This window comes from Rutidosis leptorrhynchoides, chromosome 10 (genome assembly GCF_046630445.1).
Source record: "Rutidosis leptorrhynchoides isolate AG116_Rl617_1_P2 chromosome 10, CSIRO_AGI_Rlap_v1, whole genome shotgun sequence".
Classification (NCBI taxonomy): Eukaryota; Viridiplantae; Streptophyta; class Magnoliopsida; order Asterales; family Asteraceae; genus Rutidosis; species Rutidosis leptorrhynchoides.
In genome coordinates, this window is record NC_092342.1 from 326,345,010 (window position 1) to 326,371,922 (window position 26,913).

The 26,913-nt window shown below is 33.3% G+C and overlaps 1 protein-coding gene across 1 annotated transcript; it reads right to left on the bottom strand.

Annotated features, from left to right (window-relative positions):
* Positions 1-2,209: 2,209 nt before the first annotated feature.
* Positions 2,210-3,757, bottom strand: LOC139871319 (uncharacterized). Its single transcript, XM_071859042.1, has 3 exons — positions 3,656-3,757; positions 3,015-3,146; positions 2,210-2,698 (listed from the first exon to the last, which is right to left on the bottom strand). Exons 1-3 carry the CDS (start codon positions 3,755-3,757, stop codon positions 2,210-2,212), a joined length of 723 nt encoding a protein of 240 aa, XP_071715143.1.
* Positions 3,758-26,913: the final 23,156 nt, after the last annotated feature.

Consider the following 26,913-nt stretch of genomic DNA (forward strand, 5'->3'; position numbering starts at 1 on the left):
GTTTCATTTATTAAATTTCGTCCCCATACTTTGACAAGAACCCTTCCTGCAATTAGACTTTGATTCCCTTTGAAAGAGCAGTTTTCGGTATCATGGATCTGGCCCTACCATTGGCCAATTCGCCGGAAGGTTCTCTCCGTCCAATATTTAATCGGGACTCCCATGATGCTTATCCATGTGAGCCTACCTCCGGTTGTATAATCGCCATCACCCAGACGCAAGTTTGTTAGCCAATTGTGTAGGAAGTGATCCTCTTGCTGGAGGATATCCCTAGCATTCATTCCTTCTTTGAACACTAACATCATCTCCAGACCCCCTAAGTATTTTAACTCAAAGTTATTCAGTCCTTCAGCATTGCATATCGACCTAAAGTTTTCAAGGTATTCCACTTTTTTGACTTCACCGATCAGCGATTTCTCCATTTGATATTGATTGTCTTCGTCGATAGAGATGGAGACAAGTCGTTCATGTTGGCTTAAATTTGCAGGTTCTTTCTTCTTGTTTAGAATTGTGTCTCTTAAATCATAAGCTGGAGACACTTTTTTATTTCTGACCACATCGCTGAAGTTTCTGCCATCACGGAAGGCTTGAGGGAATTTAGCAGGTTCATTAGCACTATCCTTCTCCAGTTTGTCCCTTTTCAGATTTTCTTCCCTGCTTTTGTCTTCTTTGTTCTCACCCACTTTGCTTTCTCCTTCTTTTGCAGATCTTTCTTTTGCCTTAAATACTCTTAGTTCCCTGCCATCGATCTTTATCTTTTGTAATCTTTCAAGTAACTTTCCTTCATCCATCACATCTCCAAATCTCACGAAAGCGAATCTCAATCCATTCCTTAATCTCTTTTTAGCCAAATAAACATCTCGCACGCTGCCAAATTGTTTGAATAGTCTCCATAGTTCCACAATGCCCCACTCCTCCGGGAAATTGAAAAACATAAACGATTTCAAGTGATTTTCGGTACGCGAGTTAAAAGTCTTGTAGTTACCGCTATACGATTCTCGACCTCTATTCGAGTTCTTTTGGTTGAAATTCCTCACCTCTCTCCATTGGAAGTGTCCTCTGTCTCTCTCAACTCTCTCTCTCATCTCAGTCCTCACCTAAAATTCAAATCTATTAATATTAATATATTTAATAAAACAAAATAATGAGGATTAGCATCATCTATGATGGATTAGCTTATAGTGCATTTGGTCTAATCTATAGTGTCTATTTATCCTATAAGTATTTTTAGTTTTTATCGAAAAACATAAGTTAATTAAAATAGACCAGAAGATCTAGTGTAGTTAGAAGTGGCACAGATCCTATAATGTGTTTGACTACATCCTACTAGGCTATCAACTATTATTATTATTATTATTATTATTATTATTATTATTATTATTATTATTATTATTATTATTAATTAATTATTAATTATTATTACCATCACCATCATCTTTATTATTATTATTATTATTATTATTATTATTATTATTATTATTATTATTATTATTATTAATTTTACCATCATCCTTATTATTGTTATTATTATTATTTTTTAAAGGCAAAATATACTGACACTAAAACATCACGATACAACGTTTGGGTTTGCAATAACTAAACAAACTCTATACTCACGACATGGATACATTACCACAAAACACGGCAAGCGATAACCAAACTAGGATGCTAAGGAAGTAACCTAATGAGACTAGCTAATTTTAATCATTTACAAATATTTGTGGAGAATGTAACCAATTGTGTCAATCAATGTGTTTCGATTTGCACTTCTTTGCGATCCATTCATAGCTCGTGACTTGTATTTCGTTGAGCGCTACCGGAATATTCCAACATTTTTTCCTAAAGATTTTTTGATTACGGTTCTTTCATATAAAATAGGCACGCGTCCACTTTACCGCTTGCCAAATCTTCGCACCCGTTCCCGACATTGTGCTTGATGGATTTTCACCAAACGTCTCACCCAAGGTTGAAGAAATCGGAACTCGGGGAGTTCTTGGCAGGACCATTTTATGGGAGTTCTCAGAGAACTCGAGGAGTTCTCGGAGGTTGACGTTCGTTGACTTTTGAGATAATTTTTATGATACCCAAGATTTGACAGAGATTTGACCGATTTGACCGAAATTTGACCGATTTGACCGAGATTTGACCGAATTGTCCGAGATTTGATCGATTTTTGGCCGACAAACTCCATTTATCGGTCGTTGACCGATTAAACGGTCGTTGACCCATTTTTTTGCCGATTCCAAAACGAGAACTCGACAGTTCTCCAAAACGATTTCTCGGCGAGAACTCGGGCTATTTTTCCGATTTTTGCAACCTTGGTCTCACCCATGCTTACATTTACAACACCACTTAAACCCCACCAATCATGCACTTTAGCCCAAATATCAAAAGCTTCTTTACAAAAGAGAAGAGAATCATCGACCGTTTCAACATCATCATCGCAAACGGGACAGCGGGTTGAATTAAGGTCAATGCCCCGCTTATCGAGTTCTGTCAAGACGGCCAATCGTCTTTTTCTCGTTCTCCATATAAACACCTCGACCTTTTTTGGAACCAAATTATTTCTCAAAGTTTCAAAACGATTCGTGCCCGCTTCAAGTATTTTTGAATTCAATAACTCCGACATACAGTAAGTTTCATACACTCCCTTTTTGTTCAGCGACCACCACCACGAATCATGTTTTCCCACGTCCACCTGCACAGTGCCGGAAATAGCATGGGGCAAGCGGGCAGATGCCCCCAGTCGATTTGCAATTTTTAGTGTAAAAATTTTGGGTTTTTCGATTTTGCCCCCGGTGGAAAAAAAAATTTGCCCCAAAACCACCATATTTTGCCCCAAAACCTCCGTATTTTTCCCTAAAACCTTCATATTTTGCCCAAAAACCTCCACATTTTGCTCAAAAATCACCATATTTTTCCCCAAAACCTCTATATTTTGCCCCAAAAAAATTGATACGCTTTAAAAAAAAATTCGCCCCGGGTAAAAAAAATTCCTGTTTTCGCCACTGCACCTGCACCGATTTAATCAATTCGTTCAGCTCCTCCAGTTCTTTAAGTGATCTGCCTGTTGGAAACCTCTTCCATTGCCACGTTCCAAATCCGTACGACCCGTTCCAGCTTACACGATCTTTGACGAGTACATTCTGGTCAGAATCTAGATTGAATAACCTTTCAAATCTGTTTTTTAGAGTTCGAACCAAAAAGACGTGTTGTTGCCACTACCAATACTTCCGCAAAAGGAATTCGAGAAGGGGATACCAACAGAGTCTATAGTGCCACATGCTTTAATAATATTAGTCGAGCAAATATATTTTGAGTCAAAATTCCCACCCGATATGAGCCCGCCCGAAATCCCGTAAATACTTCGAATGACCTTAACCCACAAAGAAGTGGTTTAAGTTTTAAACCTCCACCACCATTTGCCGATTAGAGCCAATTTTTTACTTTTGAGAGTCCCGAGATTTAATCCTCCCTCCTCGAAAGGAAGAAGAACCTCATCTCATTTAACCCACGAAATCTTGGGTTCGTTTCCCGTCCCGCCCCAAAAAAAAAAAAATTCTCCTCACTCACTCGAGATTTTTCAACACACTTTGCGGGACACGAAAGAGCGAGAAAAAAAATACAATGGTAAACTATTGAGCACCAATTTCACCAGAGTCAAACGACCACCGAATGACATCGAATGTGCTTTCCAATCCGCAAGTCTTTTTTCGAATTTAGAGACAACCGGTTTCCAACTTTCCGCCTTGTTCATATTTGCACCAATTGGTAGGCCATGATAGGTGCACGAAAATTTTCCACCTTACAACCAAATAGATTTGCCATGGCCTCGACTTCCATATGATCAACATTTACATCAAAAAGATTACTTTTGTTATAGTTAACTTTTAATCCTGATGCCAACTCAAAACACAAGGATTTTCATTAGATTATCAATATTATTTGCACTCCATAAACCGAAAAAAATCGTATCATCCGCATATTGTAAATGTGATATTTGAATCTTATCCCGACCTATTTCCACACCATTATACAATTTCTTCATTACCGCCGACTTAGCTAATAAATTTAACCCCTCTGTCGCCAAAATTAAAAGAAATGGTGAAAGAGAATCACCCTGCCTTACACCTCTTTCAAGTTTGAACTCGTTAGTGGGCGACCCATTATTATTATTATTATTATTATTATTATTATTATTATTATTATTATTATTATTATTATTATTATTATTATTATTATTATTATTATTATTATATTTATTGTAAAGAAATGTTGTCAAATTAAAATGAGGTATGAGACTATAACCATAATCTTGAAGTCTCACGTAATTTACAATTTATCGTTGTTTATTTATCTTTTCTGAATCTCATAATCATTTTTCAAATTAAATTATTTTCTAAATTAAATAAGTCTCGTTAGTTAAAGAAAGTAACTTAGATTATCTCCTCAAAACTTATACTGTATTCATGTTTCACCACCGGGTAACTGAATAAGATTTTCTCTATCCCGACAGATATTTTATCTTTTTAATAATGAATACGTAACTTAGATGATCTCCTCAAAACAAGGATATTCCGTTGACTATTATTATTTATATTCCTTTGACTGTTATTATTATTGTATTAATCAATTGATCTGATGATATATTTTGAGTTAATTATAATAAATGGCTTTGACCACTTTAAGTTACGAAAAAATTAGCCGGCCGATGTAAATATTATCGTGGCCAAGTCGCAAGGTGTTAAAAATCGGGTATGAATTGACTGCCGGATTCGTTCTTGAATCGTGTAATCACTATCTCTATAAAGTATTTCGACCCTACGATTGCCACGGTTGCGCGAAATCTTTACAGGGATCAAACAAGAACGCAATCAGTGTTTTAGGCAACGAAATCACTGATCAAATTGTTAGAGAATATGTGTGTGTTTCTGTTGGTTTTTATGAATGCAGAATGAATGAACAAAGACGTTCATAAACTGTTTATAGGAAAACAGTTAAACCGAAAGGGTGTAACCCATCAGTTTTGGCGGGAAAATCGGTTATACCAAAAGGCATACCTTGGACCCCGCCAGGGGCGCTGCCCCTTGGACCCGCAAGGGGCGCAGCCCCCTTGACCCCCGCATTTTACGCGACAGTTAGTAGCCAACTCTTACGGGCGTGTACTCCACACTCTCCGAACCCGTTGGTAAGTATAGCTAGCTAACACCTGCATTCAAGTAAATCGCAACTAACTAAAATGTACGTTGGATGACACTAAAATCACCAACACAAGGTTGAAGAGACCTATGTGATTCCAGCACGTGTTACAGAGGATTGATACTAAATAGTATATAGTTTTGCAAGCTTTTAGTGATCGATTAATAAAAGTTAAAACAATTGTAAATGAAGCTTAAAAGAAAAAATCTGTGTAATATGTGGTTGTGTGTATAGTTAGGGTTAATTTGTATTTTAACTTACAAGTATAACATTAAACAAAAAAGGCATTCTCTATTCACGCAATCCTGGATGAGTGATTATTTTTACACAAATATACGCAATTGAACCAAGTTATCCAAAGTCCATTTCCGACCATTCCCTGATCATTTCAACGTCACCTCAACATATGTCGCTACTAAAGTTTAAACATAGACATCTTTTTTAATTATATCATGACCATATAAAAAATGGTCACCGAATAAACATAACCGTTTACACGTTCAAATATAACATTATAAAAGTTAAATTTTGTGTTGTAGCTCGTGTGGTAGTGGTCTCTCTTTCATAGCGAGAGGTCAGAAGTTCGACACCCGTGGGGTGCAACATTGCACACAAGGTGCCCCCTTAACCCTTGAATTCCACCCAAAGGTGTCTTTCGCACATTGCGTTGCGGGGGCAGTGGGGTGCCCTCGGATTGGGTCGGGTTTCCTCCTGGGCAGGAGTTGAGGGCAGATTTTACAACAGCGGGAGATGAACGCATGATTAGTTTAGTTCTGTGGGTGATCCCAAACTCGTGTAAAAAAATACTATAAAAGTTACAAAATGTAAAACGTAGTAACAAGTTCCGTTGACGAATATAAAGTTGGGTATTTATTTGGAAACTTTTTGAATGCTCTCAACGGTAAATGTAACGACCCTACTTTTTCCGTTATCTTTTACCGTTTATTATTTAACGTCCGTTAATCGTTATTCGTGCTACGTCATTTCTATGACCTATATTATTATTTTAGTAATAATATATTAATTATTATGTGTTATACGAATATTTGTATTCGTATTTTAAAACGTGCGTTTATACGTGTCGTGGATTTCTATCCGGCGAATCTTTTCGGTTTTCAAACCAATGGTCAGACAGTTGAGATTTTTAAATTCAAATTATTTTAAATATGATATTTTGATGTCATATGAATATATTTTGTGTTTATATATTTATTCGTCGCGTGTGCGTTATCTCTCCGAAGAATTAATCGCGTAGTAGCGTTTTCGCATTTCGGGTTTCGTTCGAGTGTTCGGGCCACAAGCTAATTGACTTTATAACATTTTGGACTAGTGGGGCCCACCCACATGCTGTGGATCGGCCCAAAATACAAGGGGAGGGGGTAGTGTTGTCAATCTTTAATACTTGTGATGTATTTTGATCAAAACCCTCACTACTCCTCATTTCCACCTTAATTTTATTTTTGAGAAAACCTCCCTTCTTCCTCTCCTATTGTTGCTGTCACCACCACCACCACATACAATCATCATCGTCTTCATTTTTCAAGCTTAAAGAATTAGGGATCCGGATTCTACTCTTCGTTCTCTACGCGACTACATCCTTTGTTCTTTGATTGGGGTATACCTATGAACCCTAATTTTTCAATTCTTATTCATTCTTACTGATTTTGAATGTTATTATGATAGTATAGCATGTGACGACCCAGAAATTTCTGACCAAATTTAAACTTGATCTTTATATGATTTCGACACAATAAGTAAAGTCTGTTAGGTTGAGTCTCAAAAATTTTGAACTGTTTCATGAATTCATTGACCTTCGACCATTCTCGACGATTCACGAACAACTATTTGTAAATAGATACATATATATTTTATATGTATAGATGTGATACCCGGAAATTTCTGACCAAATTTAAACTTAATCTTTAACGTTTTCGACACGATAAGCAAAGTCTATAAAACTGAATCTCAAAATTCTTGAACTATTCAATTACCCTGTTTGTCCGACGATTCACGAACGTCATAACATGTATTATATAAACCTAAGAGTTTTCAATATATACGGAATCATGCGAATAATATTTATATATGAAATGATAAAAATTTACTATTAAACGATGATTTTCAAATTAAAATTTTTACGTATTAAGTAATTTTATTTTTATGATATAATTTTTGTAATTTTTTTTAAGAAACGAAGTTAAATTAAAAATGTACAATTTATAAAGCACAACGTACAACAACGTGTAGCTTAAATAGTTGAATCGAAATTAATTCATTTACTATTCATATGAATAGTAAATGAAACGAAATTAATTAATTTACTATTCACATGAAAGCGACATGATTAAAATTATTAATTATAAGTTATATAAAATACCCCTGAAATATTTTAAAAATACGACTTTTAAAATCTTAATCGATTCAATTTTATTATTATATTATTATATTCTACTTTATTATATTATTATATTATTATTATATTATTACTTTATTATATTATTATAATTATAAACGTACGATTCCTTTTATTATTATATTATTATTTTATTGCTTTATTATATTATTATATTATTATAATTAAACACGTTTGATTCCTTTTATTATTATAATATTATTTTCTAACTATATATATAGATCGATCGATTGCAGAAACACAACACATATATGTACATATATATTTATTTCATATATTTTTATTCTGTAATAATTCTAGTGCAATATTCAAATTAAGTATTAGTAGTATACATAAAATACTACGACGGAGTTATGCTCGGGTGATTTTCAAAACGGATTTTATGAGCGGGATAGAGCTAAGAAAAATTATGGGTTATAACTTTGGAGGTTATGGGTAATGTTCATGGATATTGTTCGCAAGTCAAACCTAGTGTTTATCATCTCTGTTGCGTCTACGTACTTTCCTGCAATATTGAATCACAATATTGATACGTGAGCATTCATATCTTATCTTTTATATATTAATAGTGTATACATGTCTAGTGCTCGAGTATATATGTTTATGCATGCTTGTATGCTAAATTTCGTCGTTAAACAGTTTATAGTGAATCACGAATTAAATACATATATTACTGATAAAAAGTATATGATATGCATGTTTTTGGAAAGCTGGCGAAAAATCAATAACTTTTCATTTAGAAATCGCGTAATTTCGGTGAACGAATTAAAAGGTATGATCAACTGAATTATGATTGACATTAATTGAAATTGCTCTTGAATCTGCAATTGATATTTAAACAACTTGTTTGTAAGATTGATAAATTAGATTTTTGAATATTACCAGCCGAGTAAATGAATCCTTATATAAAGCACGTCTCGTTTTGTTGAAAAATTGTAAAAATTGACTGTTTTATCATGTTTTAAAGCCTTATAAAAACTATAGTCTAATTTTACAAGAATTGAAAAACTATGTGAAATGTTAAAATGTTTCGATTACCATGATCATTCAACTATAGTATTAAGTCAGATTGACTTTTTGAAATGACTTTTAATAAACTTTTGTATGTTGATCTCGAGCATTAGGATTGTGATACATTATGACCTGACCTAGCTTGATAGACATTTATTGACCAACATATGTTCTCTAGGTTGAGATCTACGGTTATTTGATAATCCGAGTTTCAGTCACATTTTGGTGAACGACTTTATATGCTGCTAAGGTGAGTTTCATTACTCCCTTTTTAATTGCTTCTGCAATCTATATTTTTGGGCTGAGAATACATGCACTTTATTTTAAACGCAATGGATACAAGTACATACTAAATTCTACACCGAGTTTGAACCGAAAATCCCTTAGCTTTGGTAACTAGTAACTGCCAGTTATAAGAACTGGTGGGCGCGAGTAGTAGTATATGGATCCATAGGGCTTGACATCTCCGTCTGTTCCAGGTATAGAAACCCTAGCCTGAACTATAAAACAGACGTATGCTATTTGAGGTTAGTACACGTTAGTTTGCGTGTATTGTATATGTTGGTTGCATGTATGTTAAAACAGGGGTACTTATTAAAACGTTAAAGTTTAGTTACCAGGGTGCTCGATCTTGTAGAATATTTTGATAAACGTTACTGGATGAAACAACTGAAATCTTGTGATCCACCTTTATATACAGATTATGTGCAACACTAAAACTATGAACTCACCAACCTTTGTGTTGACACTTGTTAGCATGTTTATTCTCAGGTTTCCTAGAAGTCTTCCGCTGTTTGCTTATATGTTAGACAAGCTATGTGCATGGAGTCTTACATGACATATTTTTCAAGGAAACGTTGTGTGACACCGCTGATTTTTTTTTTTTTTAAATACGTGGCGGAAGCATTAACGTTAATTAAACCATTATACTAATATAAACATATCATAATTACATAACCAAAGCAGTTGACAGCTAGCATTTAACTAATACATATGGTGTCACGTGACGTTTCAACAAAAGTTTAGTTTTATAGGAAAAGACACATCAGAGTTGGCTCCTGTCAAACATAACATCAGCATGCCCCGTCTTCTCCCCAAAAGCATCATCTCTACAAAAGCTAATAACCTGCAGGGAGGAGATGGAGGGGAATTAGCACGAAGCTAAGTGAGTACGACTAACCACAGGCAATAGTATACAGAACAGTTTTACTAATCATGTCACAAAGAGCTAACACACAAACATCACCCAAGTGCCGTCTACAGAGACTCTGGCGGCTCGGCCAAACCATTAACCACCAGTTGATCGGGCTGGGGCTTACCAGAAGTTCCTCCACCACCGTATGTATATACATAATCCACACGCGACGGACGCGTCATTCACATATATATACACCACGGTTGTCTAGGCTACCACAGAGGAACCCAACCCGCAGGTTGATCTCTCCTACCGAGGCTACCACACAATAGGGACGCACTGGGCTCCAGCAGACAAGCATCAACTAACATGCAGTCATCACAGCACACTAACTAACTGTATCAATAAGTACAACTAACTAGCATGGCAGTCATAATATAACATGCTACTCTATACTATATTCCACAGTCAGTCCCACTCACCGATTACCAGCAAACGAGAAGGTGTTCAGCTATCTAATCACTGAACCTTCTCTTTCTCCTTTTCTCCTGAGAAATACATATACACGAGTTAGTTTATGTCCATAAACACCAAATAACACAAATATAGAAATTTTGTCAGAAAATCTGTCCGCTAAAATTTTTCTGTTTAACACTTGTGCACTTTTGAAATTTACATCAAAATCTCAAAATACAAATGGATTCGGTCGATCGTTAAATTTTCAACCGTTCGTCGAAGGACTTCCACCATCGGTCGATCGTCTAGTCCGTCGACCGATCGTCTCACTCCATCGGTCGATGGTCAGAGACCATCGGCCGAGGGTAGTTCATCTGCAGAAGCAGAAGCCAAAGTGACGGGTTTCACCCAAATTCATCCAATTCTTGCTCTAGAGCTCGATTTTTACCTCAAAACTGACCAAATCTAAGACACTATACATCAAGAAACATAAACCCACAAGATTTGGACTCAAACAACATCAAATTCAACTCTTTTGACCCAAATTACCCACTTTGTAAAAACTATCACAAAAACCCAATTTTCTTGAAGATTAAATCATGAAAACTTGTGATTCTTACCTTGATAGAATCAGTAGATCATAAGGAACACGAAAATGTAAATGATTTGAGCTCAAGAACAAAGATTAGAAATTAGGGTTTGGTATGTGAAAGAGATGAAGGTACGGGAGGGTTAGGGAGTTTTCTAGAAAATGGAAGAATAACCCTCCCACCAAACACTTATGAGTCTTAAAACTCATACATCACAACACACGGGTATTTATCAGTTATCTGATATCTTTCGTACATCATTTGGCAACCCAAACGAAGTCCAAATTAAATAAACAACCTGTTCTGTGACCCTTGTCACAAACTGGTCATAACCACATCATCAAATAACAATAAATGTTAATTAAAATAAAAACATATAAAACCACACAACGGCAAAATAGACTATTTTAACTAGGCCCGATTCAAGGATGTTACACGTTGCATTCACCAAATCATCACCATGTATCTTATTTTGACTGCATTGTCAACGGAAGTATTATTGTAAACTATTATTTACGATGATTGTCTATATGTAGAAATCATCAGATATCGAAAACCTTTGATTTAAATATTCATTTATGGTGTGCCTTTTCAAAAGAATGCAATGTTTACAAAACGTATCATATAGAGGTCAAATACCTCGCAATGAAATCGATGAATGACGTGTTCGTCCATATGGATTTGGAGCCATCGTCACAGTTGGTATCAGAGCGTTGGTCTTAGCGAACCAGGTCTTGCATGAGTGTGTCTAACTGATAGTTGTTAGGATGCATTAGTAAGTCTGGACTTCGACTGTGTCTGCATGTCAAAAGTTTTGCTTATCACTTCTTGTCGAAAATTACCTGCTTATCATTCTTAGTCTAAACGCGTCTTACTGCATTGATTGCATAGATAGTGTATAGACAAAATTCATATCTTGGCATATCTATTACAGTAAACTTTGCCTGACATCTTCCGTAAAATCCTCCGTAAGTTATGGGATTCTGGTATTATAAATACATATGTAAACTATGTATTAAGGAGTACCAAATTAGTCCTATTATCTATTTCATTCGAAAAATCTTTTCCTTGATTACACGAAATGGACCCTGTATCTAGTTCAAATTCCTTAGATTCCGACAGCTATTCCGATATGGATTTCCACTCGAGCTCCGAAAGCAGCGTAACCGGAATGGATCAACCGATTAGTCATCATCTATTCTGGATGAATTTGGGATGAGTTCGTAGCCTACTTAATCATTGGAGACATGAAGAAGGCGATCCTTTCCATCCACCACATTCCCCTCTTGGCGAAGAACCTAAAGCACTTACCGGCGAACCTATTCGTAATACTATTTTCTCTCTCATTTCCAGAGTATCTCATCACGATTATATACTATCCCATATTATAAATCTTATTTATCCGATCGTCCGAACCACCGATCATCCCGGTATAATAGAAGAAGTCAACGAGCTTCGTGCTCGGGTAGTGGCTTTGGAGAATATGGTGCAAGGGTTACGAACACCAGCAGCAGCACCAGCAGCATAACCAGTACCACCATCATCAACACCAACAATATCATTACCACCACCAACAATCACATCCGCATCACACGCCTCAACATCATAATCTGTACTTCGAATATCAACATCATACGCACCATGGATACCAAGGAGTATCAACAACAATAAACGATGAAGTATGGATTCATAACTTCATCGGAGAAATATCCTACGGCGATTATATAATCTATAATCTTAGAGATTATCTATTCTATCCCTAACCATAAATCAGATGAGTGAACCAAAATGATAGAAGGAAGAGTAGAAACCCTGACAAGAATGGTGCGTAAGGTACAAGCTAGACTTGTTTTACCAACAGTATTAACAGTACCCTTAGCCTCACCAGCACAGTCAGTGTTTTCAACATCGTCAGAATCAGCAGCACCTCTAACATCACAAGCTCCGCCAGTTCAAGAATCACCGTGGACATCATTACGAATCAATAACGTGTATATTGTATCAACGAGTTATTAAATATTAACTCATTCCCTCTGAAGAATTTATATATATATATCTTATATATATATATTTTTAAACCATAATAAATCTTTTCGTACTAAGCTATTATGTATGAATTGAAAAAGGGTAAATATTACTCGGTTAAATTCATATTACAAATATGCTATGATGTATATCCTTCGTTAACAACTTAACCTTCGTTAACTACAATCTCTATTTCAACTCAATGAATTCCATTTCATAATAAACTAAGTGTATTATTCAATTACATAATTGATTTTACATTTTCATTTTCGATATACTCGAAACTTTCCAGAAAACACCATCTGTGCCTTGTAAGGTTCACAAGAATTCCACGAGCACCAACATCCTTCACTGAGGAATAAGAATAAATAATGAAGTATCGATTACATTAGCGAAATATTCCGCAAAGATTATGCAATCTTTAATGTTTTAGAGATTAATTACTTCTAAGTCAAGCCGAAAACCAAATGAGCATGATATGATATTAACTCATTAAATATGTATTACATCTGAAGAAAATATACATGCATATATTTTCATAAAGATTGTAATGAAAATTCTTTTGTACAAAATATTACTTGTGAAATCTTTAACGGGTAGGTAATACCCGGAAAATATTTAAGTTCACAATTAATATGTTACACTGTACATTATTCAATTTTGATTCAAAAATCATTAACTATACTCACTATCTTTACAGTAATACACAATCATTTCATACCAATTTAATTACATATTCTGATATTGACGGATCAGAATCCAAGTTATAACTCTGAACCGGTGACAACATTCTTAGATCTTTACATCTTTCAAAGCTATACTTTGACTTCAAAACTGTGCAAGATCCTTTAGCATTGTTATTACCAAAAATAACTTTGCAATTTTTTTTTTTTCAAATTATCCAGTTTTACCACACTTCCAACCACTCAACTTCGACTTTTCAGATTAGCCTTATTATAACCTTGACATATACGTTCTTGTTACTGGGGAACCTTTCATGTCTCACCACATTAGTAGTAAATTTACCAACAACTTCATTTATCCATGACCTTCCGAGAAATCCTTATAGTCATAGAAACCCTATCATGTACTCATCCACATCTTGTAACGGTAATTGTCATACCAACTACCGGGAATTAGCAATCAGTATTTCAAATTTCGCAGCAATTCTACGCCAACAGTTATATATATACATATAATGTCTATCTTCTAGACTTACATACTTCGAATGTGAAGTTTCTGAAAAACACCCCAAACTGCGAAACTAGTTCTCTGAATTTTGGAAAAATGCTGATGAAGCAGCAAAAACTGTAAACGACTTTAACAGTCGAAAGTTTGATGATAAAAAGTAGTGTGTTGGAAAAGCACAGAAAAAGAGAAGGTTTGGAACTGGAAAACGAATTGAGCAAACTATGACGAAGGCTGTGGACAAATCACAAAGACTAAGCTTGCCTTCAAAGAATCCAAATGATTCAGTGTCTGCTGAAATCCTTAGCAAATACCTTGCTCCTTACTCTAAAACTTTTGCGGACAATATTCTTCATCATCATCTTATCTTAAATATTCTAAGATATCATCGTATCTTCCATTATAAATATCCTCCATATTTCTGAAGATATTTTCATAACTATTCTTATCTGAAATCATTCATCTCTTCGCGCTATCTGTGTTACATCATAAAAGAAACTATTTTAGTTTCTAAAATCTAAAAAATTCGAAAAATGGATGTTTTGAAGTAATGTTGGGAATTGAAGCATGAGTTAGTATAATATAATGACACTTGATCAACGTGATTATATTACAGTAAATCATGTTGAGTTTCTAATGAAACGTGATAAAGGTTCACAGATCCCACCCTTATCATGAACCATGTTACATAACTCTTTCATTCTATTTAATCTCTAAACATATCAAGAAAATATTTATCTTGATGATTCGGTCTTTTCTAGATATTCTGGTAATTTTACAAATCAAATCGTGCTATTACCTTTCCTTTCTACTTTGTATATTATGATCATTCGAAACTCCATACCTACGAATTCTGAACCATTATTCGCTTGACTTGAAGTCGGGAAGGAAAAACGAAAGCATGGAGCTCCTAAATATAAGGGAAAATATAAAGCCTGACAACAACACATATATTACAAACCGTGTATATCAATGCGTATAGCAATATAAAGACACGGGAGAATGAAAAATACTATAACCTCAAGGTAGTGGTAGAAGAAAATAACTTCCTCTGGTGGTAGATGAAAAAGAAGAATGACAGATATGAAAGTTAGGAGTATATCAAGAATCAGAACTGGATGAAGCATTTCACAATCTTTGGAGGTATGAAATGAGGAAGAAGATGCAGGAGTGATGAAAATAATAAAACGGAAGTGGTCAATTTATAGCGAAATATCGGACACGGCAATAGAGGCAGATTACGCATTTAATCAAAGAAAATCCTAATTTCCGCAATTTCCAAAGAATCAAATCTTATTTAGATTATGAAAATTTTCTATTCCTTAAATTCTGGAAATCAATCGATACTACGTCAAGAGTTAAGACGAATCTCTATTCTTCATTTCACTCTATTACGATAACTTCTCTCATACGCTTCGAGTAATTGAATTATTTTATTCATATTATTCAACGGTGATAAAACTCTATTTATCAACTCATATTCGTCATGAAAACATTTTTATTGTTAGCCATGACGACCTCACTCAAATTTCGGGACGAAATTTCTTTAATGGGTAGTTACTGTGATGACCCGGAAATTTCTGACCAAATTTAAACTTAATCTTTAATATTTCCGACACGATAAGCAAAGTCTATAAAACTGAATCTCAAAATTCTTGAACTATTCAATTACCCTGTTTGTCCGATGATTCACAAACGTCATAACATGTATTATATAAGCATAAGAGTTTTCAATATATACGGAATCATGCGAATAATATTTATATATGAAATGATAAAAATTTACTATTAAACGATGCTTTTCAAATTAAAAATTTTACGTATTAAGTCGTTTTATTTTTATGATATAATTTTTGTAATTTTTTTTAAGAAACGAAGTTAAATTAAAAATGTACAATTTGTAAAGCACAACGTACAACAACGTGTAGCTTAAATAGTTGAATCAAAATTAATTCATTTACTATTCATATGAATAGTAAATGAAACGAAATTAATTAATTTACTATTCACATGAAAGCGACATAATTGAAATTATTAATTATAAGTTACATAAAATACCCCTGAAATATTTTAAAAATGCGACTTTTAAAATCTTAATCGATTCGATTTTATTATTATATTCTACTTTATTATATTATTATATTATTATTATATTATTACTTTATTATATTATTATATTATTATAATTATAAACGTACGATTCCTTTTATTATTATATTATTACTTTATTATATTATTATATTATTATAATTAAACACGTTTGATTTCTTTTATTATTATAATATTATTTTCTAACTATATATATCGATTGATCGATTGCAGAAACACACACACATATATGTACATATATATTTATTTCATATATTTTTATTTCGTAATAATTCTAGTGCAATATTCAAATTAAGTATTAGTAGTATACATAAAATACTACGACGGAGTTATGCTCGGGTGATTTTCAAAACGGATTTTATGAGCGGGATAGAGCTAAGGAAAATTATGGGTTATAGCTTTGGAGGTTATGGGTAATGTTCATGGGTATTGTTCGCAAGTCAAACCTAGTGTTTATCATCTCTGTTGCGTCTACGTACTTTCCTGCAATATTGAATCACAATATTGATACGTGAGCATTCATATCTTATCTTTTATATATTAATAGTGTATACATGTCTAGTGCTCGAGTATGTATGTTTATGCATGCTTGTATGCTAAATTTCGTCGTTAAACAGTTTATAATGAATCACGAATTAAATACATATATTACTGATAAAAGGTATATGATATGCATGTTTTTGGAAATATGGCGAAAAATCAATAACTTTTCATTTAGAAATCGCGTAATTTCGGTGAGCGAATTAAAAGATATGATCAACTGAATTATGATTGATATTAATTGAAATTGCTCTTGAATCTGCAATTGATATTTAAACAACTTGTTTGTAAGATTGATAAATTAGATTTTTGAATATTACCAGTCGATTAAATGAATCCTTATATAAGGCACATCTCGTTTTGTTGAACAATTGTAAAAATTGACTGTTTTATCATGTTTTAAAGCCTTATAAAAACTATAGTCTAATTTTACAAGAATTGAAAAACTATGTGAAATGTTAAAATGTTTCGATTGCCATGATCATTCAACTATAGTATTAAGTCAGATTGACTTTTTGAAATGACTTTTGATAAACTTTTGTATGTTGATCTCGAGCATTAGGATTGTGATACATTATGACCTGACCTAGCTTGATAGACATTTATTGACCAGCATATGTTCTCTAGGTTGAGATCTACGGTTATTTGATAATCCGAGTTTCAGTCACATTTTGGTGAACTACTTTATATGCTGCTAAGGTGAGTTTCATTGCTCCCTTTTTAATTGCTTCTGCAATCTATTTTTTTGGGCTGAGAATACATGCACTTTATTTTAAACGCAATGGATACAAGTACATACTAAATTCTACACCGAGTTTGAACCGAAAATCCCTTAGCTTTGGTAACTAGTAACTGCCAGTTATAAGAACTGGTGGGCGCGAGTAGTAGTATATGGATCCATAGGGCTTGACATCCCCGTCTGTTCCAGGTATTGAAACCCTAGCCTGAACTATAAAACAGACGTATGCTATTTGAGGTTAGTACACGTTAGTTTGCGTGTATTGTATTGGTTGCATGTATATTAAAACAGGGGTACTTATTAAAACGGTAAAGTTTAGTTACCAGGGTGCTCAATCTTGTAGAATATTTTGATAAACGTTACTGGATGAAACAACTGAAATCTTGTGATCCACCTTTATATACAGATTATGTGCAACACTAAAACTATGAACTCACCAACCTTTGTGTTGACACTTGTTAGCATGTTTATTCTCAAGTTTCCTAGAAGTCTTCCGCAGTTTGCTTATATGTTAGACAAGCTATGTGCATGGTGTGATGACCCGGAAATTTCCGAACAAATTTAAACTTTAATCTTTATATATATCCGACACGATAAGCAAAATCTGTAATGTTGAGTCCCAAAAGTTTTGAAACTATATTCATTTAATCAAATACCCTTTGACCATGCCTAACGATTCACGAACAATTATGTGTAAATAAATATATATGCATATACATGTGTGCTTATTAAATTGAGATATATTAATAAAACATTGAACGGATTAGTTAATATGAATATAAGCTATGAGATCTATTTTTTTGAACTTAGAAATGCTATCAAGGTATTGAATGAATAATATGTTACATAAACATATTTGTTCGGTGTAAGTTTATCGACGAGATTAAAAGATAATATCAAATGATTGAATTATCGGATACATTGAACTATGATTATGAGTCTCTGTTATGAGGTCCACTTTGAATTAGGAAACCCTTACTTTTTAACGGTATTCGGAATAAATGGTAAAGTGATTTACAAGTAAGAACAAAGTATCACTTATTGGGAGTTAGACAAAAGTTAGTGGAGAATCGAATTTCATAATACTCGATTTATCATATAGAAGGAATAATTGGGATAAGATTCGTTGACTAGATAAACCCATCTGATATGTTATATTAAGATATATTATTTAGAAAGTTAAAGAAATTAAACTAAACATTTACGCATAAAAGAATGAAATCAAATTAAGTTTTAAAGCATAAACGTTATAGGATTTTTTGATTTTGTAAAGGATCTTAAATTATATGATTAGTTTTGAAAGGATAACTAGTATGTTATTAGATAAATATTTTAAAAATATGTATAAGATTATAAATTATAATTTAAATTAGTCATAAAACGTTTTGATATTAAACTAATATTAATAAATAGGCTTTGATAAATAACAAGATTATGAATTATAAAAGCAAATGACCAAAACACTCAAAAGATTAAGTTACACTTTGAGTGGGTTAGTTTTTAAATAATTTAAGTCTAGTTATTAATAAAGGTACGTGTCACAACTAGTTTAATTTAAAATAAAAATATTTTGACAAACAACGAGACTTTAATTTATAGAAGGAAATGACCACAACACTCAATTTTATAAGTTATATTTTTATAAAGGTAAATTTTTGTTGTGTAAATCTAATTTTTGTAAAAGGTACACGTCACGTAACGTAAAAGGCTAGTTTTCTAAACGTACGAAAGTGCGCCCGAAAAACCGAAAGTGGTACATGAGTTGTGAGACCACGACCGTGTCATTTTTGTAAAAATTATATTTTTACCATGAACGTAAATATAATATAATATTTAATTAATTCTAAAGATTAAATATATTATAAATTAAATATATTATAATATCTTTATATAAGTAAAAGAGACGTTCATGTGCATGTATGACCGCAATTTGCGGTTCCCAATTTTCATCATCACTCCGCAATTTTCGTAATTAGTGGGTCCCAATTCTAACTATAAAACTCGAACGCTGTGAATTCTTTTCATTCATAATCATATATCCATCTATATCACTACTTCGTATAATATTTATTTATATTATTATTATTATTATTATTTTTATTATTATTATTAGTATTATTATTATTAAGAGGTATTATTAGTAGTAGTATTAGTATTATACATAAAATACTACGACGAGGTTCTGCTCGTATATTTTCAAAAATGGGTTTTAGGAGCTGGGTAGAGCTAAGGAAATTATGGGTTATAGCTATGGAGGTGATGGGTAATGTTCGAGGGTATGTTCATGAGGTCAATTTAGTGTTTGTCATCTCCGTTGCGTTTGCGTATCTTTCCTGCAATATTGAATCTCAATATTGATACGTGAGTACTCATAATTTAATTTTTACATACTAATAGTGTATCCCTGACTAGTGCTCGAGAAAATAGAATTATGCATGCTTGTACATTTGATATTGCCCTTAGATAGGTTATGTTGAATCTTAAAGGTTGTTATACTAGGGATGAAATAAGGTATAAGATATGCATGTCCTTGGAAAGCTAGCGAAAAATTAAGAACTTTTCATTTAGATATCAAATGGATTCGTTGAACGGTTGTCAAGTTATGGACAAAAGAAGTTTTGCAAATTTTGATAAAATGTCGAAAAGGGAACTGAAATTCTCGCTGATCTGCGTTGTTTCAGATTAAAACAAAAATACCACTGAATTCTTTGCTGTAAGGTCTAACAAACGACTCTGGCCGTTTGTCAATTCGAGTCTCGACGATTTTTCTAAAAATCGTCAAAGTTGACTGTTTGGTCACATTTTAAAATTCTAAAAAGAGCTGAAACTTTTTTATTAAAAATGTCAGTTTTGTATCAGTTGTCATGGTCGGCCTGATGTGTGTTTACTTTTGCCAAAAATCATGTTATATCTTTGTGGTAACTAGAAATTGCAGGCTTTGACCGTTTGTCAATCCGAGTTTCGAGGAATTTTCTAAAAATCTCCAAAGTAGGCTACTCGGTCATTTTTGTAAATTTATTAAAGATGAAAAATTAACTTTGAAACGCCGAAACCGCGTTGGCAACTACGAGTTGTCTAGGTTTAGTTTACTTCTATAAAATGTATACTTAATCTTTTTGGTAATGTATAACTTTTATCTTTGGCCGTTTATCAATCGGAGTTCCGATAATTTTTTCTAAAAATCGTTGAAGGGGCCGTTTAGTCATGTTTGACCGAAAAATCATTTTGTTGTACAAGTTATTGTATTTTTGCATGCGACCTCGTTTTTACTTTAACCTTTGACTTTTGCACATTAGTCTCGAGCATTGGGATTGTGGTACACTATGACTTGGCCTAGTTTATTAGACAAATATTGACAAATACATAAATATATATAATTAATATAGGTTCGTGAATCCAAGGCCAACCTTACACTTGTTCAATGATGTTATATGTATTTTTACTACAAAATACAGTATGGTGAGTTTCATTTGCCTTTTTACTCTTTATATTTTTGGACTGAGAATACATGCGCAACTTTTATAAATGTTTTACGAAATAGACACAAGTACGTGAAACTACATTCTATGGTTGAATTATCGAAATCGAATATGCCCCTTTTTATTAAGTCTGGTAATCTAAGAATTAGGGAACAGACACCCTAATTGACGCGAATCCTAAAGATAGATCTATCGGGCCCAACAAACCCCATCCAAAGTACCGGATGTTTTAGTACTTCGAAATTTATATCATGTCCGAAGGAGGATCCCGGAATGATGGGGATATTCTTATATATGCATATTGTTAATGTCGGTTACCAGGTGTTCAATCCATATGAATGATATTTTTTGTCTCTATGCATGGGACGTATGTTTATGAGAAATGGAAATCTGAAATCTTGTGGTCTATTAAAATGATGGAAACGATTGTTTAAGTTAAACTAATGAACTCACCAACCTTTTGGTTGACACTTGAAAGCATGTTTATTCTCAGGTTTGAAAGAGATCTTCCGCTGTGCATTAGCTCATTTTAAAGATATTACTTGGAGTCATTCATGACATATTTCAAAAGACGTTGCATTCGAGTCGTTGAAGTTCATTAAAGATTATTATTAAGTAAATGACAGATTAGGTCATTTATAGTTTGGATATTATGAAATGGTATGCATACATGTCAACTTTCGATGTAATGAAAGATTGTCTTTTAAAAATGAATGCAATGTTTGTAAAATGTATCATTTAGAGGTCAAGTACCTCGCGATGTAATCATATGTTATTGTATTCGTCCCTATGGATTGGGTCGGGTCGTCTCATGTGGTATCAGAGCGGTGGTCTTAGCGAACCAGGTCTGCATTAGTGTGTCTAACTGATAAGTCGTTAGGATGCATTAGTGAGTCTGGACTTCGACCGTGTCTGCATGTCAAAAGTTTTGCTTATCATTTTGTGTCGAAAATCATCTACTTACCATCCTTAAGAAATTACCTGATTATTACTCTTTAGTCTAAACGCGTTTTCTTGCATTTATTGCATAATAGTGTATAGACGAAATCTTATCCTGGCATATCTGTTACTGTGAACTTTGAATGACATTTTTCAAAGATTCTTCCGTAATTTATGGGATTTTGGTAATATATATACATATGTAAATTATGTATTGAAGGATACCAAATCTAACCCCTATAATCTATCTCATATTAAAAATTCATTCCCTTGATCATACGAGATGGATCCCTCAACCAGTTCAAATTCCTCAGAGTACGATAGCTTTTCCGATATGGAGTATCATTCGAGCTCTGACAACAGTGTGACCGGTATGGATCAACCAATCAGCCATCATCTATTCTGGATGAAATGGGGATGGGTTCGTAGCCTCCTCAATTATTGGAGACAAGAAGAAGGTGATCCTTTCCATCCACCAAATTGCCCTATTGGCAATGAACCTGAAGCACTTACCGGCGAACCTGTTCGTGAAACCATTTTCTCTCTCATTTCCAGAGTATCTCGTCACGATTATATCCTACATCAAATCCTAGATTTTATTTATCCGCTCATCCCAACCGACAATCATCCCGGTGTACTAGCAGAAGTTAACGAACTTCGCGCACGCGTGACGGCTTTGGAGCTTATGGTGCAAGGATTACAAACACCATCAGCAGCACCAGCAGCATAATCAGTACCGCCAGTAACATCAACATCGCAAACCTCAATACTCTAGACATCAGCAGCATCACCGGCATCAACGGTATCATCATCATTAACACCAACAGTACCATTACCATCATCAACAATCACATTCGCATCACACGCCTCAACATCATAATCTATACCTCGGATATCAACATCACACGCATCATAGATACCACGGAGTACCAACAACAACAAACGATGAAGTATTGATTCATAACTTCATCGGAGGAATATTCTACGGCGATTATGTAATCTCTAAAGTCTTAGAGATTATCTATTTCCACCCTAACCCTAAATCAAATGAGTGAACCAAAATGAGTCAAGGAAGAATCGAAACCCTAACAAGGATGGTGCGCGATTTACTTGTTATAAAAGCATCACTAGCAATTACCGGAAGTATCATCAGCAGCAACAATACCGTTAGCATCACCAGTATAGTCAGTAACGTCAGCATCGTCAGAATCAGCAACACCTATGACATCACAAATTCCATCAGTTCAAGAATCACTGTGGAAATCGTTACCAATCAACAACGAATATGTTGTATCAACGAGTTATATAGTATTAACTCATTCCTTCTGAAGAATTGTTATATATTTTATATATATGAATTCTGGAATTATAATAAATCTTTTTGTACTAAGCTATTAAGTATGAATTGAAAAAGAGTAGATACTACTCGTTTAAATTCATATTACTAATATCTTATGATGTACATCCTTCATTAACAACTTAATCATCGTTAACCACAATCTCTGTTTCAATCTAATGAACTCCGGTTCATAATAAATCAAGTGTATCATTCAATAACATGTTTGATTATACACTTTCATCTTCGATATACCCGAAATTTACGGGAAAACAATATTCGTATCTTGCGAAGTTAGCAAGAGTTCTATGAGCATCAGCATGATTCACTAAGAAAATACATATAAACATTGAAGCATTGATTACATTAGTGAAATACTTCGCAAAGATTATGTAATCTCTAATGTTTTAGAGAAAATTCATTTCTAATTCAATCCGAAAATCAAATGAGCTTAGTATGATATTAACTCATTGAATCTGTACTACATCTGAAGAAAATATACCCACATATATTTTCATAAAGATTGTAATGAGAATTCTTGTTCAAAATATTATTTGTGAAATTTTTTTTAACGGGTAGGTAATACCCGAGAGATATGTAAAATCACAATTAATATGTTACATTCTTCAATTCTGATTCAATAATCATCAACTAAACCAATTTACATTCTTCTATAGAAATCAAAACAACCATACTCATTCGAATCTAATTACATATTCTGATTTTGGGAATTTCAGAATTCAACTCGAGATACAACCAAAATCATCACTCTTAGATCTTTACATTTTTCATAGCTATACTTTGACTTCAAAACTGTGATAGAACATCACTTTTAATCGTAACACACAAGATGGATATGAAAAATCATTCGGGATTTAGGACGATTTCATCATTTGGATATTGACTATGACAATCTGCAATTAAATCCCTTCGAAATTCTAGAAGACACATCAAATAATAAACAATTGAGATGATGATCCAACCACACGTTACCCGAAGTTTTGTACCTGAAAAAAAAAAAAAAAAAAAAAAACTCTCGAAACCAAAGTCATAATCTAACATGTACCTGCATCGAATTCTTCTAGCAAAAACAACATTTCGATTCCTTTTCAAAGTAGCCAATTTTGTCACAGCTCCAGCAAGTCAACTTCGATTTTTCAGTCGGACTAGTCTTATTATAACCCTGTTAGATACGTTTCCCTTTCGTTATTATTACTGGGGAACCTTTCATATTCCACCATATTACCACCATCGTTTAATCATCTAAAACACGATTCTTCTAAACCCATCTCGAATTGATAACCAGTGATTCAGATATTATAGCATTAAATGCAGAGGAAAAAAAAATGGTAGATGATCTGAACGGCCAAATGTTTGATGAAAGAAGATAGTGAGTTGGTAAAGCTCAGAAAAAGAAAGGATTTGGTACTGAAAAACGGATTGAGCAAAGTATGAAGGAAGCTGTGGATAAATCACAAGGACTGAATCTACCTTCAAAGGATCCAAATGATTCAGTGTCTGCTGAAATAGTTAGCAAACACATTACCCCTTAGTCTAAACCTTCACAGACAGATATTCTTCATCATCATCTTACCTTAAATATTATAAGGTATCTTCGTATCTTCCATTATACATATTCTCCATATTTCTGGAAATATTATCACAATTATTCTTATATGAGATTATTTATCTCTCTGTAATATCTGCAACATAAAAGAAACTGTGTTAGTTGCTAAATTCTGAAAAATTCAAATATGAATGTTTTTGAAGTAGTGTTGGGAACTGATGCATGGGTTAGTATAATATAATGACACTTGATCAACGTCATTATATTATGGTAATTCATGCTAAGTTTCTAATGGACGTGATGATTCACAGAATATACCGTTATCATGTACCATTTACACGACTCTTACATTCTACTTAATCTCTAAACATATCAAGGAACTATTTCTTGATGATTCGGTCTTTTTCGGGGTATTCTGGTAATTTAACAAATAAGGATTTACCATTGCCCTTTCCTTCTTGGAACAATTACTATATTCCTTCTGAAATCCATACATACGAATTCCGGACCATTACGAGAGCTATTTAATCGCAAGAAGAAGAAACGAAAAGACAAAGCTCCGAAATAGAAATTCAGGGTATAAAACCGCAGCAAATAGAAGAGAGCATTAACTATGGATGACGATGACTATAGAAGACAGATTCAGGGACATCGAAATATAAGGGAAGGTGTAAAAATCTAACAACAACCCGGAAATTACAACCCGTATATATCGATGCATATAGCAATGTAAAGACATGGGAGAACTAGAAACACTATAAACCCAAGAGTATAGTAGAAGTAAATAGATTCTTCTGGTGGCAGATTAAAAAGAAGAATGACAGATATGCAAGTTAAGAGGATATCAAGGATCAGGATGGGATGGAGCATATTAACGAATACTTTAAAGTAGGAATTGAGAAAGAAAGAATAGAAGGTGTGAGTTGTAAGTAAATGGAGAGGGTGGATTTATAGGAAAATTTTCGACAGAGCAATCGAAGCAGATTATCGCGTTTAATCAAAGAAGATCTGAATCTCCTTAATTACCGAAGAATCAAATCTTAATATGAAGATTTCTTCTAAATTCCTTAAATTTCGGAAATCAATCTTGACTACGACACCGGTTAAGTCAAACTTACTTTTATTCATTTTCACTCTTAAGTGATAGCTTCATTCGTGCTCTTCACAAAAATAAATCATTTTATCTATATTAATCAATGATGATAAAACCCTAATTGTCAGTTCATATACGTCATGAAAACACTCTTACTGTTAGCCATGACAATCTCTATCAAATTTCGGGACGAAATTTCTTTTAACGGGTAGGTAATGTGATGACCCGGAAATTTCCGAACAAATTTAAACTTTAATCTTTATATATATCCGACACGATAAGCAAAATCTGTAATGTTGAGTCCCAAAAGTTTTGAAACTATATTCATTTAATCAAATACCCTTTGACCATGCCTAACGATTCACGAACAATTATGTGTAAATAAATATATATGCATATACATGTGTGCTTATTAAATTGAGATATATTAATAAAACATTGAACGGATTAGTTAATATGAATATAAGCTATGAGATCTATTTTTTTGAACTTAGAAATGCTATCAAGGTATTGAATGAATAATATGTTACATAAACATATTTGTTCGGTGTAAGTTTATCGACGAGATTAAAAGATAATATCAAATGATTGAATTATCGGATACATTGAACTATGATTATGAGTCTCTGTTATGAGGTCCACTTTGAATTAGGAAACCCTTACTTTTTAACGGTATTCGGAATAAATGGTAAAGTGATTTACAAGTAAGAACAAAGTATCACTTATTGGGAGTTAGACAAAAGTTAGTGGAGAATCGAATTTCATAATACTCGATTTATCATATAGAAGGAATAATTGGGATAAGATTCGTTGACTAGATAAACCCATCTGATATGTTATATTAAGATATATTATTTAGAAAGTTAAAGAAATTAAACTAAACATTTACGCATAAAAGAATGAAATCAAATTAAGTTTTAAAGCATAAACGTTATAGGATTTTTTGATTTTGTAAAGGATCTTAAATTATATGATTAGTTTTGAAAGGATAACTAGTATGTTATTAGATAAATATTTTAAAAATATGTATAAGATTATAAATTATAATTTAAATTAGTCATAAAACGTTTTGATATTAAACTAATATTAATAAA

Excerpts from the sequence above, each read along its gene's own strand:
- LOC139871319 (XM_071859042.1), bottom strand. The coding sequence starts at position 3,757 with ATGAACAAGGCGGAAAGTTGGAAACCGGTTGTCTCTAAATTCGAAAAA. Across the intron at positions 3,147-3,655 it reads TCGGTGGTCGTTTGACTCTG|AATGTACTCGTCAAAGATCG; the intron begins GTGAAATTGGTG and ends GATTCTGACCAG. Across the intron at positions 2,699-3,014 it reads AATTGATTAAATCGGTGCAG|GTGGACGTGGGAAAACATGA; the intron begins GTGCAGTGGCGA and ends GGCACTGTGCAG.